The following is a 13,505-nucleotide window of genomic DNA, read 5'->3' as shown; positions in this document are numbered from 1 at the left end:
TAGCAGTATCCCCCACCCCCTCTATAACCTACTCCTCAAATCATCCAATTACTGAGAAAGAAGTGCATTCCCAAAAACCACCCCCCCAAGCACCGCCACAACACCCAACCCCATCGGCACCCCCTTCCCCGTCTTAATCGCCCTAGGAATCGACGCACCGCCGAGAATAATCGAGGCCAGAAGACCAATTTCTGCCCCGTAGGGCTGGTTCGCGCGTAGTCGGAGGTACGAGAGGAGGTACAGGAAGGAGACGGATAGTCCGGCGATGAGGGAGGGGAGGGAGCGCGCGCGCAGGTACCCGGTTATGCCCCCGATGGAGGTGAGAATTGTGAGGAGGGCTGCTACTTTTGTTGTTGTTGTGGTGGACTAGTTCATGGTTGAGTGTTAGTTTGGGGGGTGGTAGGATTGGGGTTTGGGTGTGGTGAGGGGATTTGGTTAGAGGGGATGGGGGAGGGGACGTACCATTGTGGTTTTGGGGTTGGTATTGAAGGGGTTGGATGTGGTTGTGGATGTGGTGGTTGTGTAGGTAAAGTGTAGAAGAGGTAGTAAGTAGGTGGTGGAGAGGTAAGCTAGCTATGTAATATGATGGACTGGGATGATGGCATGATCTAGCTGGGTAAGTACCTAGGTAGGTAAGCTAGGCTAGTGTAATTTGTGGATGCTGATTGGTTGGTTGCTTACACTACCATCTATATACTCCCTACTATGTAGTTCCTGTGTATACAACAAGCAATTCATACTATACGGTTATATAACTCATGTCCATTCTATCATATCATATCATAATATCACATCATCATATATATGCATGCATGCACCATATCCCAAACAAACAAACAATCAATCAATCAAGCAACTTTTCTTTTCCCCTATCAGCCGCCCCTCCCCTCATCATACTATTTACCTCCCCCCAATAGCTCCATACCCTCTCTCCTCCCCCTCTTCTTCTCTTTCTCCCTCTTCACGATCAACTCCCTCTGCATCATCCCCCTGCAACGCATTCTCCTCCCCGATCCACCCCACCGGCACCGCACTCAACATCCCAAACACCCCACACACCCACCACGGCAAAATCCCCCAACCCCTCTTCACTCCCCAGGAATACGCCCCCCCAATCACCGCAGGTCCCACCGCCCTCCCCACAGCACTCACACTCGTACCAACCCCATTCAACGTCCCAAGAACACTCATACTACTCGCCGAGTTCGTCAACAGAATCGTCGTGCACGGGAACCCAAAAATCGAAGCGGCCAACTTCCCAAACATGAGCAGGAAAATGGCCACATTGCGCAGCCACGGAACAGGAAGTAGCACCGTGAATGGCGTGAGCATGTAGATGATCGGGAACACGCTGACCACGGCTTTCAGGCAGTTGAGTACGCCGAAGCGGTGGGCGGCCCATGGGAAGATCAGGAATTGGATGAACATGCCGAGAATGCCGATTAGGGTGTAGTAGATGCCGATGGTTTGGGAGTCTATATCCTCTTTCGGTTAGTATGGAGGGAGCAGGGGATGGGGTAAGATGGGGTGGGGATACGTACCGATGCCGAATCCACCAGTGAACTTAAAGGGCAGTTTCATGTCGGGATTACCATCGTATTCCTGCACCGGGCTGTGTAGAAAGACAGGCAGGACGGAGTCAAAGGCCATGGCGTGCATGGACATGAGAGCGTAAGCGAGCAGGACGAGTCGGGATTGCGGCGTGAAGATCTCGGCCCAGGTTGGTTTGGCTTTCTTTGCTGCTGTTGCTGGATGTGTAGTAGTTGATGGCAGAAGGGATTGGCGCTCTGCATCCGATGCATGAGACTCCGACTTCTTCTTCCGAGAAGAAGTACACGAGTTAGTCAATGCCTCTCCAACAACCAACCCATAGTCACGTTGATGTTTCTTCGCCGCCAGCGTTTCCTATACATCCACATTAGCACACCACGCCCCTCGATCCCTGAGATATAAAAGGGGGATGGACGTACATGCAAAAACAACCACCCCGTTGCAATGCCCACGACAAAAAACGCCGCGGCAGCAATATTCGGCAACGCAAACGGCCAATTCCTCAAAAACTTTGACCCTCCAAACAACCCCGGATGCTTCTCCGCGGGTCTCGCCAGCGCGCCTCCAAACGCCGGTCCAAAAATACTCCCGATCGTCCACACCAACGGCATGATACTAAACGCGCGTGGCTGGAGTTCCTTCTGAGGAACCATTTCCGCGACCATGGTGCGGATGATGCCCACGTTGCCGTTCATGAGACCGAGCAGGGCGCGGGAAATGACGAGCATGGAGAGGGACGAGGAGAAGCCGAAGAGAAGCGAGAAGACCATGGTGCAGGTGAGTCCGACCAGGATGATGGGCTTGCGGCCGAGAGTGTCGGAGAGGGTGCCCCAGGTGACGGCCATTAGAGCCTGCGAGAAAGAGGTCACCGCGCTGGTGATGCCGACCCATTTGGCGATTTCGGATTTGGGGACCCCGACGTGGTCGATCATTTCGGGCTATACATTATTAGTTTTGGTTTTGGTTTGGAGTTGGGGGAATGGGGGGATGTACCAGGTAGGGAAGGACGGAGGTTAAGACGACTGTTTTTGTTGTATATTTATTAGAAGTGATTCATTACTGAGAAGGTATGTTGAGTGGACGTACCCGGCTCTGCAAAGCGACATATTGCTATGTATATTGGTCAGTATACAGCTATAAACTTAGGAGAGTTGATTTGCAGTACATACAGAGAATGACCAGCTGCCGAACAGGCAGCCGGGCGGGTTTCTCCAACATGGTGAGCAGACTACCCCCAAAAATATTTTGAAGAGAGGAATGAAAGAAGAAAAGAAGAGGAAGAGGAAAAGAAGAAGACAAGAGGAGTAAGACTCAACAAGCAGCGCGTGTGACCAGGGCCAACCAACTAATCGGCACTCGGCAGTAGAAGACAGTCTTAAGACACGCTAAGCAGGCCCTAAAATGGCGAATAGCCTCGCGGTGGGTCGATCGCCGGCGGGGAAAGTAAGCAATCAATCACTTGAAGATAATCGGTAAGCAATCAACATGCCCGCTTCTAACTGCTATCTATCTACTTGATACTACTTCGTACTAATTTCCCTGTCGTCCTATCTCATACTCCCCAACTGTCTCCAACGAAAGAATGACCTTGAAGACTTGCACATACACCAATAAGACATACATACATACACAATCTCCTCCCTTGACTTCCTTGCTTCAACGGCAGTCACCTGGCATCCGCCAATCGGCATTCATCTCCAATCACGTCCATCTGACTCACTGCAGTAGCTTCGTCGCAGCTTCAATGCGCTCAATGATGATCGCGCGCCATTTCTAGACCTCGTTAGCCGCTGAAATTAATCAGCCTCGTAAATCTGGGATACTCACCTGAGAATTCAGCAAATCACCCGCTTCCAAGCTCTCCACCAATCCTGGATACGTCGCGCCCGAGTATCCCGTCCAGATGCCTGGTGCAAACACTACGTGCTTAAACCAGCTGCGTCCATCCAGACCCGGCTGGTACAGGAACTGCCGTTCAATCCCCTTGTACTTGTCGTTGACGATGCGGATCTGGAAGTAGAGCCGCACCTTCCTCCACCAGTGGTACCACGGCACATCGTCGCCCAGCCGCTCAGTCAGATCCGCCGCATAGGCGTCAAATTTCGCTGACACCGCTTGGAACTTAGCGATCGCTGCGTCAAGCGGCCCAAAGTCGAACGATGCTCCCTCGGGGAGTTGCTTCGCCGCCGGCTTGATCTTGTTAAGATACTTCTCCAAGCCCAGCGCGTAGTCCGTAGCGTTAAAGGCGATCACCGGCGTCTCCACCAGCTTGGCTGCTGCCAAAGCCCAGATCTTGGTGGTTGTCTCATGGTACTTCCAGCCCGGGTCGCCGAACCGGTCCATCCAGTCGAAGCTGTCGTAGTTCGAGTGGTAGTGGTACACTGGGTCCTTCGGACCGCGGCTGAATCCAAGGTCGTAGCTCGCCACACCAGCAAAGTCCTGGAAGGCCGTAAAGTCACTGCCACTACCCATGGTGGCAATATCACCGTCCCAGAGGTCCCGGACGGTCTGCCCAGGCACAGTCTGGTTGGGCGACTTCACCAGACCAGTAACCTCGTAGATCAGCTTGTTCAGCAGCGGGCTGGCCCTCGGGCGCAAGCTCGTTCCTGACGCCGCCACGTCCACGTTGAGATAGGCAATGTTGGCCTTGGACAACCAGGGCAGCTGCTCCTCCACCCACTCGGTGGATCCGAGCAATCCGTACTCTTCGCCATCCCAGCTGGCAAAGACAATAGTACGGAGCGGCTTCCACCCAGCCTTGAGCGCCTCGCCGAAGCTGCGCACAACTTCGTTGAGAGCGGCAGATCCGCTGTTCGGATCTCCAGCGCCGCCGGCAATCCAGGCATCGCGGTGGTTGCCCATGATCACGACTTCATCCGGGATGGCTCCCTTGATGACACCAATGACGTTCCACAAAGGAGTCGTCACATACTCCTGCTCATTGTACAGATTGATCTGGACATCATCCGGGGTCGGGCCAATGTAGTACTCGACGCCCTTGCTGCCCAGCTTACCGCCCTGCCAGTATTCGTTCAAGTCGGACGCCTTGGGACCGTGGCCGTTCAGGGCCTTAAGCAACGGCACCACCTCCTGATACGAGATGGGCAGGGAGGGAATCAAGGGAATAGACTCATACGGATCCTGACGATCACATCCCGGCTTGGACGGGTATCCGGGGGTAGTCGGGTCACCCGGTGCGATACCTACTCAGTCAGTTTCATCCAACAACCAAGCGGGAAGATAGGATAAACTTACTCAAGAACTGGGTACTTCCCCGCTGCACAGCACTCGGGTTCCTAGCCGGGCCCTCCGGATACGGAGCATAGCCATTCTCCTCGATAATCTCCCCATCGGACTCGGGATCATCATACAGAATCACCCCAGACATACCGAGTTCCTGCGCTCTCTTGACCTTCAATCCGCGGAAGATCCGTCCATACTTGGCAATAGCAATCTTGCCTCCCAGACTGACATTCCGATCCACGAGGTCCTGGAAGTCATCCACAGTACCATAGTTCACAAACACATACGGCGCCGTGACATTCCCACTGGCCGAGTATCCATGAAACACAGGCACGCGGTTAGGCAGCCCACTGGTGTGGTCCTCCTCCAGCACGTCCTCTTCCAAGGTTGCCTCAAATACGACCTCGTCTTTCTTCAGCAGTGCCAACCGATGATCCACAGGGTAATTGAGGAAGATATCATATGCCACAATTTCAGTCTCTGGGACCCCGAACTCAGCCCAGCGTTCCTTGGTCCAGACCGCCTGGCTGAGGTTCTTCCCGGCCAGGTGCGGACCAGCGGTGTAGTAGGTGCTCCATTCGCGAGCCTTCTGGGCGCTGGGGGTTTCTTTCAAGACGGCTTGGAGTTCAGCGTAGCTGAGGCCATGACCTTCAGGCCAGGAGGAGTGGGGGAAGGGATTCGCCCAGGGGAGGTAGCTCCAGATGGAACCGTGAGCGCGGGGGAGGAGGGCGGTGGGGGTCAGGAAGAGACAGAGTGAGAGGGTAAGAATGGAGGTGAGAGTGATGGTGCAGAAACGGCGGAGAGAGTGATGTGGGTAGCGGTGTCGATGGGGGCGGACGCCGACCGTGGTGAGGAGAGGCGTAGATTCGCTGGGCATGGTGGAGTAATGATAGGCATCGGCCTTTTCCCGCATTTCGGGGGGCATGATTGGGATACTAGTTTAGAGATAAATTGGAATACTATCCATCTCATGAAACAGGGGAGATGGAAGTGTGATGAAGAGTAAGAGTCAGAGAGAGATGGGAGGTGAGGAGTAACTAGCAGCAGCAGTAGTACTTTCTCACTATGGATTGAAGGAAGGGTTCGGACAGCTCCGCACGACGTAACCAAGGCTATCAGCTAATCAGCAGTCTCCGCTATCTTATCGCCGGCTCCACCTCGGCCGGACTGAAGCATCACCAACTGTGGAGTCGGAATGGTGTCAATTCGTCTCCTGCACGCGCCATATTCATATTCATTTCTCCCAACAAAGTCACGGCACAACAGCCTGGCTAGCTTGCTAGCGAACAGAGAGGTATCACTCATCGCCTTATATACAACACAGCATTGGTCCCAGGACTGCCCAATAAACAGAGTCCGACCAGCATACGAATAACAATCCCCAAATACATCATCACCACTGCTATGCATCTCACTGCACCTCAGCTTCAGACTCCTCCTGCACCGGCACCTTGTCATTCAAGGCAAAGTTCACCTTCTCCCCAAGATCAATTGTCTCGCGGAGAATCTGCCGTGCCGTCTCCTCATTCACCCCCATGTCCTCTTTGACCAGTCGCACCGCCAACTCTGGCACCAGCACCGCCTGCGCATATCCGACGGGCCCGGCCATCTTCACAATCTGATCATCGGCCGCTAGCCGACGGAGCTTCCGCCCGTATCGCGAGGTGATCGCTTGTAGCCTGTTTCAATTAGCCTGCGCCCATAGAAGACCATATCAAGTAGATGCAAAGGTGAAGCGTACATTTTCCCTGCCCCTCGAGTCCCGTAATATCCACACGAGATCTTTTCCAATCCGTCTCCGTCCAGCGAAAGGCGGAAGTTCTTAGCCTGTCCGGTCTTCAACGCCGTGTCCAGACTATTCCGGTAGAAAGAGGTACTCTCCGGTACCATGACCGTCTCCAGATCCGCGAAATGCTGAGCGATTCGCTCATCGAACGTATCCCAGTCGATCCCCGGATAACCCTTCTCCCTCCACTCCTGCTCCGCAGAAGTCTGCTTATGAGAGTCACAGAACTGTCGCTGTTCGCGCATGCGCTGTTTCGGTTGCGCGCGGAATCGCAACAGCGCCCCCGGGTCCACAGGCGCTTTGCACCACGGACACACGGCTGGTTCATCTAGCAGCGCTGCTTCTCCATACTGCGAGAGCTCGTTCATGAAGCTAGATGACGCCGTACTAAGCGGCGTGCCGACCGAGGAATCATCATCATCAAAGACCGCCGCATCCAGAGCAGACGAAGTAGCATGTGAAGAGCTCGAGATCATATCATTAGGCTCAGGCATCGGAGGAGGCTGCTTGAACTCAGGCTTGGGGCTCGACGCACGCGCCTCGTCCTCAATATCCCTGGGAACCTTGAACTCCTTGCCCTTCTTCTTAGCCCCATTACCCATACTCTTGCTCTCCTCTTTCGAAGCCTTCGGCGTTCTAACACTCCCCGCCGGCGACTGCGACGAGTTCACCAACGACTTCCTCGACTGATACCCGCGACTCTTGCGTCGCTTATTCCCATTATCTAATTCGCGAAACGAGACGAAAAACCCCTCATCCTTATCTTCATCCGCGTCATCGTTTACCATCTCACGCGAGGTCCGTTTGCGGCCCGTTGCCGGGGTACTGTTCTTTGTATCGCTCCCTCTTTGTTGGCGCGGGGCGCGCGGCGTTGTCTGCGATCTGCTCTTGGCGAGCTTCTCATCCAAGCTAGGGCCCGAGACTCGTGTGCGGGTTTCCGGCTCGGAATCGTCCTCGTTCACGACATCGTCTTCGTCGCTAGAGCTAATGGGCTCGTCGTCTGTCGCGGGCTCCGGTTTCACGGGTTTCGGACGCTCATCTTTGCCGTTGCTGTTTCGGAAGGTGGAGAGGAGGGATTGGCTGGGGCCGGATTGTCGAGTGAGTCGGTTGGAGGCGTAGCTGGAGTTGGGTTTGGGTCGGGTTTGCAGGACCATGGTGTGTATAGGGTAGCTGTAGTGGAGATCAGTTGGTCGTGGAGATGGATGGGTTGGCTATGGCTATTGTGGAGACTGGTCGATATCGATAGGGGCAAGAGAAGAATTGCAAATCAAAATGATACAAATAGAAAGGAAGGGAGAGTGAAGTGGCCTGAGTAAGTATTTGTTTCAATGATAAATAATCACGTCGCAACTGTGGCCGAGCTGCTTGGATGGAGAAGCACGAGAGCAGGTCGACCCCCGTTTGAGTGATGGAGTGAACCACGGAACGAGTGTGAGCATGTGCATGGGCCGCCCCTTTGAATGTAAATAGTAAAGATGCCCCGGGAAGATCTGTGCTTGCGGGGTCCTGGGCTGGGTGTCGTTCGGTGTGGAGGGCAGAGAAGAGGAGGAAAGTCATGAATCAAATTGGCTGGGGATTCGGATGAGGAGGGACGCGTGTGGTGACACGCTATTCTCCGCACCCGCTGCTATAATTATGATCCCGTCGGCTTGGGTTCTATGCCGACTGGTCGCATCGACCGTCAATCAATGGATGGAGAACTCCTTTTTGCATTCAAGGAGGAGAAGATTTGCTTCGTATAACTGATACTAGAGGTAGTAATAAAGACTGCTTCATGCTAAACTAATGGGGATGCCGACCAGCACATCCAGAACACCTGATATCCAAACAGCCACACCGCAAGGTGAATCAAGCATGCATGAAAATTAGACTGGCTGTATCATGTCTCAGAAAAGTGTATGCAACAAAAAATAAGGCTCTAACTTGGCAATCGCATGCCAGGCTCTGAATCTATCATAACTGCAATCGTCCTCCCGCGGCGTCATGCACGGACACAAGCAAGTAGAATGACAACGGAAAAGAAATTATAGCAACCCATATTAAGAAAAGTAACCCCCGGCACAGACCCGGCTCGGTCTATCAACAAACAGCTTATAAACAAACAGAAGCTCGTTCCCCATCGTCTCGTTCATCGTCACTCAAATGTCATCTGAATCTCTTCTTCGGCATGGCCAAAGTCGTGCTCGGCCCAAGCATTTGGCTCCAGAGCCATAGCGCCTAAAGTGCTGGCCCCAAGGGCCGGCATCGTAAGGGAAGACCGAAGCTCAGGCCTTGTGGGGTGTACATCGTGAGAGGCGGCGGGCTCGAAGGACGACTGAGAACGGGGAGGGGTATCGTGGAAGGACGTATCGAAGGTCATCTCTACTGCTTCCTCTTGATGTGCAGGCGTGTGTGCGTCACGAGTAGGACTGTATTCGCGGAGTGTCCCAGGAGACGCACGAGCCGGAGGCGCTGGAGTTTCAGGGCTCTTCAGCTCTTTGCCGGTGGGAGCAGGAGCAGATGGAGCCGGGCTTGCTGGTGAACTCAAGTCTAATTTCATCGGGGGAAGTGTGGATTCAAGCTGCTTGACTTCGATACTTTCCGAGGCTAGCTCGGCTCGAATAGCGTCGATATCAAAGAGCACCGTTCCGGAGCCGTTGGTGTCGCTGGAGCCCCGGCGTATCGCATTGTTGCGTTCAACGTCGTACGTTTCCCAGCCTTTCTTCTGCGCCAACTTTCCGCGCTTGAACAAACCAAACCGCTTCTTTTCCGGCTTTTGCTCAGCCTCTCGTCGCGCCTCGTCAATCTCACGGATCAGCTCCCTTTGCCGCTCAGCGTGGTTCTCGGGATCAGGATCCTCAATCTCGGCGAACTCTTCGCTCAGAACTTCCCAGCCGACTTCCTTCAACAGCCGAGGAATTGCTGCACGATAGTCCATATGGCCATTCACAATCTTGGTGACATCGAAGTTCTCCAAGCCGGGAACCCCCTCTACTGGTGCAAGACCAGCCACCCGCATGATACCACCACTCGTGGCGCGGAAAAGATACCCTAAGATCCAGTCGTTGGAGGCGAATCCATTGACAAACCGCCCAGACACCACGCTGCGGGCTTTGAGGTACTCATCTCGGTTGGCCACAATCGGAGACCCGAAAAGATACACGTTCTGAACCAGCCCATGAGCGCCCTTGTCTGCAAGCTCCTTCAAACAAGAGAAGATGACTCGCGAGCCAAGTGAATATCCGAGAAGAGTCACTGGCCTCTTTCCCAGATTGTGGTCTCGCAGCGAGTCAGCCAGAATCAGTCCGGCCGCATTTGCGCGTGTAAGCGATACGTTCCAAGGATTGTCGATTAGATAGGACAGCTTTGTCAGGACGAGTGGGAGTTGCAGTGAAGCCATTAGGGCAACTAGAACTGTCTGGCCAAGGACCTGTTGCAACCCCTGAGTCAAAGCCTATTCCAAGCATGTTAGTGTCCGCATGAGCGTATCTGAGCATAATGTCACTGCCTACCTCCGTAGCGAGAATGTTAATAGTGTCACCCATACTTCGGAGCATCTCAGGCTCCCACAAGACTGAGTACAAGTCACCCATGATGGGATCAACTGTACTGAAAGGCAATCGGACGTCATCAACCTTTCCTGTCATCCAACCAGCGACGGTGATAATCAGGTTGACTCTCTTGTTATTATGCAAGGGGCGGTATTCGAATGTCTGAACAGGGCCAGTCCGTCTTTGAGAAGCCCTCAGACCAATGGTACTTCCAGTCAAGGTAGCGCCGGAGGCAATCAACGCTGTACCTCCAGCACCGCCCAAAAACGCGCTCGTCCCCGTGATCCCGACGGTGGTGAATCCAGCTGCTATACCAGCGCCGATGACCGGGGCCAACAAGCCAGCCGAAAGGCCTATCACCAGGCCACCACCGACAGTGGCTAAGCCCATAACCATATACTTGCGCTTGAGGGCCATCTTCCGCCGCTTCTCCATATGCTCCGACTCGTCCCATGTCTCCTTTTCCGCAGCCTCCTGCATTTCGAGAGCATCGATGACCCGCTTTTCGAAGCGGGCAATTTGCAGCCATGACACCTCCATCGAAGCACCAACCCTTTCAAGCAATGTCCGTGACCGCGCATCATAGGCCGAGTCTGCAATGAGGACGAGGAACAAATCGCAGAGCACCGTCCATCGGAGATCAATGTCGATCTTCGCGGAAGTGGGCAGCTGCGATGGGGTCCGGACCTCTGGCAAGTCTTCCCCTTCGTGGGTTTCATATGGTGGAGGTGAAGTTGATCGGGAGGACCTGTCCATTTCGGTAGATATGCTACTCCGGTAGTCCTCCCTGAGTCTAGGGGATGAAGGCGAGGACATCGACTTCTTTGGTGTTTCGGACTCATCCGCCAATGGATTCGCAACACGAGCGTTACTCATTAGCGGTCGGACAAGGTCTGCCGGCTGCACGCCATGTTCGGCCAATTGCTCTATCATCACCTGCTCCGCGGTGTCGATTTCCATGTGAGAGTAGAGCCTGGCCATCATTGCTTGACCCCACTTCCGCATAGCATCGATACCAGCCTGCCTTGCTTTGCGTGTGCCCTTGATGGCGGGGAGCTTGTTCATGTCCAAAGTCATTTGATGAATAGTCAGCCTGGTCACCCCAACATAAGCGATTCTCTGGCTCTCAGTCAGAAGATCCTTTGTCGCCTGCATTTGGCTCACGCGGTCGCGCAGCTCCTCTTCTACACCGGCGGCAGTGTCGGCGGAATCCTTGAAAAGATAGCTTGTATCTTCATCCAAGCTGGTTGCTGATTGGGCATCTTCGTCGAACTGTACGCGAGTGTAACCCTTTCCTGCACCACCTAGACCACTGTACACAGCTTCATTATCCTCCTGCTTCGCACCACGGGCAACCAGCCGGCCATAGTCATCATAGTAATCGAATTCCCCCAAAGCGGGCATTTCTTTCCAACCCCCATCGTCCTCTTCTTCCTCGCCATCGTCATCCGACTGCCCGGCCACATAGAGTCGCTGATGAGACCATTCGGAAGGCTTCACAGATGCACGCTTCTTCTGCATAGAGGACCGATTGGCACTGTTATCATGATTCTCCTGAGCAGGACTTTCCGTGTACGGCGGTGGGGGTTCCTCTTGTGAAGGATGGGACGGGTGATCGGAAAGAGCACGCTTTTCGCTAGCCGTGGAAGTCTCTGGGACTTGCTCGGGAGAGTGACCATGATCCTCGGGCACAGATGTCGCAGACAGCAATGACGGGTCCTTATTTACTTCGTTTGCCGCTCCCTGAGGCTCTTCCTCCACCTTGTGATTCGTGCTCGAACCCTCCGGAGCAGTTGCTGGACCTTCTCGGTTGCTCACATTGCCACTATCATCCGCATTCCCGTGTGATTCATCCACTTCGTGAAATACTTCCTCACTCTCGGACGACTCCCTCTTAGGACGCACGCGGATCGGCAAACCAAAGTCGTCAAACTCCTCCACTTTAGACTCTATAACCCGACCCGAACCTGCGGCCTGCTCTGGCGCAGATTGTCCTCCACCCGGTCTGACATTCTCTTTCTGTGTGGTAGTATTGTCGGAGGTCGTGGTGCTTTCCGAGGCCGCAGCCGGAGCGGAGGGGGTCGGAGTATTGGAGGGTTGTGAGATAGGTGGCTGATCGGCAGGGTGGTCGACAGAATGGTCAACAGCCGGACTGGAGACTGAGCTCATTCTTCATTGACGTGTCAAATCAAATAATGCATGCAGTTGTCCTCGTGCCGTTCTTCTCGGGAATCCCTAATATCACCGTGCAAGTTCCGACATGAATGGGGCCAAAGATGACCCATTCGTGCGAAAAGGCACTTTGGGTGATTGTGGCTGATCTTGCACTGAGTTGCTCCCTGGACACTCGTTCTATCCCATGTGCCTGACAGGGAAACTGAGTCGTGTCGGGGGCCACCAGTAGGCAGCTGGGGAGATCTGGAGACGATGAATGGGACTGGGGAAGTGACGGAGGTGGGAGGGAAGGGTCAAGGTACTTTTGCGAACGGCGGGGACGGAGCTGTGACGGCGCAAGAGGAGATGCGATAGAATTAGGGGGGATATTTTGAAAGTCGATTGAGTCTGTAGGTAGTAGTGGACAGAATTGAAAGGATGGATGGCTCCTATTTTCTTTCCTCCCTGCTGGTTGACAGTCAGCCCAGATGAAATCGGGGCCGATTTGGAAAGCAGCCTGCGACCGGGAGACGTGGTGCCGCATCTGGGGAGGGAAAGTGGGCAACCACCGGCTCTGCTGGCCTCTGAAAGCGGTCATCCCCCTTTCCTGCGGAGGCAATCCATCCACCCTCATGTTGATCGCGGATTATCCGGTTCAGTTTCCCTCTCCCAACATCCTCTCCAGATATAGAGCTGAACATGCTTTCGAGCTAGAGTGACAGATCTTGGGTTTCAGGTCGTGCATGGACCATTATTGGGACCTTTCTCAATCGCCAGCCAGCTCATGCCATAACAATTTGTTTACATAGCTCGGGGCCCTTTCCGTCATCCCAATACATGCATGGGTCGGAATTTCACTAGGCTGCCATTTGCATGATCGGATGACCACACAGCCACTTTCTTCAACGTCACCTCGATTGGAGCTGAAGACGCCCTCAAGCACTACGGTTTATGTCAAGGCTCAAAGCTTGATTTTTGACAGCTGATGCAGGACCGAGCACGTCTCTACTAGTTGTACTGCGGCTGTCTCATCCGCCGCATCGTCCCGGATCAACCTGTTTAATAGGGAGATCTACTAAGAAGTGTCAAGCTACCTGGAAACTTGAGGTCGCCACTACCTGTAGATGATTTAAAGGTTACCAAGAAGCAGACTTGTCCTCAACCATCGAGGCAGAAGATCCTCGCAATCTATGTCACCACTGTTATAACGTTGGATAGCAATTTGCATATCCCATCTTGGA

General features: G+C 53.9%; 4 protein-coding genes across 4 annotated transcripts; all 4 read right to left on the bottom strand.

The window, feature by feature from the left end:
• Positions 1-48: 48 nt before the first annotated feature.
• BO87DRAFT_422793 (MFS general substrate transporter) lies at positions 49-2,769 on the bottom strand (the record flags this gene model as incomplete). Its single annotated transcript, XM_025627134.1, has 7 exons — positions 49-366; positions 1,153-1,475; positions 1,542-1,905; positions 1,971-2,489; positions 2,545-2,573; positions 2,638-2,661; positions 2,721-2,769. 7 exons carry the CDS (start codon positions 2,767-2,769, stop codon positions 49-51), a joined length of 1,626 nt encoding a protein of 541 aa, XP_025483413.1.
• A 249-nt stretch (positions 2,770-3,018) lies between these two features.
• On the bottom strand, positions 3,019-5,816 carry BO87DRAFT_189917 (M28 family metallopeptidase). Its single transcript, XM_025618480.1, has 3 exons — positions 4,807-5,816; positions 3,379-4,754; positions 3,019-3,324 (listed from the first exon to the last, which is right to left on the bottom strand). The coding sequence occupies exons 1-3, from the start codon at positions 5,717-5,719 to the stop codon at positions 3,268-3,270; spliced, it is 2,346 nt and encodes a 781-aa protein (XP_025483412.1). The 5' UTR covers positions 5,720-5,816; the 3' UTR covers positions 3,019-3,267.
• Positions 5,817-6,002: 186 nt separating this feature from the next.
• Positions 6,003-8,108, bottom strand: BO87DRAFT_373590 (RTC4 family protein). Its single transcript, XM_025622587.1, has 2 exons — positions 6,536-8,108; positions 6,003-6,473 (listed from the first exon to the last, which is right to left on the bottom strand). The coding sequence occupies exons 1-2, from the start codon at positions 7,732-7,734 to the stop codon at positions 6,206-6,208; spliced, it is 1,467 nt and encodes a 488-aa protein (XP_025483411.1). The 5' UTR covers positions 7,735-8,108; the 3' UTR covers positions 6,003-6,205.
• Positions 8,109-8,540: 432 nt separating this feature from the next.
• BO87DRAFT_189747 (DUF726 domain protein) lies at positions 8,541-12,492 on the bottom strand. Its single transcript, XM_025618479.1, has 2 exons — positions 10,072-12,492; positions 8,541-10,013 (listed from the first exon to the last, which is right to left on the bottom strand). The coding sequence occupies exons 1-2, from the start codon at positions 12,277-12,279 to the stop codon at positions 8,715-8,717; spliced, it is 3,507 nt and encodes a 1,168-aa protein (XP_025483410.1). The 5' UTR covers positions 12,280-12,492; the 3' UTR covers positions 8,541-8,714.
• Positions 12,493-13,505: the final 1,013 nt, after the last annotated feature.

The sequence above is a fragment of the Aspergillus neoniger genome, assembly GCF_003184625.1.
Source record: "Aspergillus neoniger CBS 115656 unplaced genomic scaffold BO87scaffold_5, whole genome shotgun sequence".
NCBI lineage: Eukaryota > Fungi > Ascomycota > Eurotiomycetes > Eurotiales > Aspergillaceae > Aspergillus > Aspergillus neoniger.
This window is presented reverse-complemented; position numbering and strand designations above follow the sequence as displayed.

Coding starts and splice junctions, on each gene's coding strand:
- BO87DRAFT_189917 (XM_025618480.1), bottom strand. CDS start 5,719: ATGCCCCCCGAAATGCGGGAAAAGGCCGATGCCTATCATTACTCCACC. Junction 4,755..4,806: donor GGGAAGTACCCAGTTCTTGA/GTAAGTTTATCC, acceptor CTGACTGAGTAG/GTATCGCACCGGGTGACCCG. Junction 3,325..3,378: donor GTGATTTGCTGAATTCTCAG/GTGAGTATCCCA, acceptor AACGAGGTCTAG/AAATGGCGCGCGATCATCAT.
- BO87DRAFT_373590 (XM_025622587.1), bottom strand. CDS start 7,734: ATGGTCCTGCAAACCCGACCCAAACCCAACTCCAGCTACGCCTCCAAC. Junction 6,474..6,535: donor ACTCGAGGGGCAGGGAAAAT/GTACGCTTCACC, acceptor TAATTGAAACAG/GCTACAAGCGATCACCTCGC.
- BO87DRAFT_189747 (XM_025618479.1), bottom strand. CDS start 12,279: ATGAGCTCAGTCTCCAGTCCGGCTGTTGACCATTCTGTCGACCACCCT. Junction 10,014..10,071: donor TTAACATTCTCGCTACGGAG/GTAGGCAGTGAC, acceptor TGCTTGGAATAG/GCTTTGACTCAGGGGTTGCA.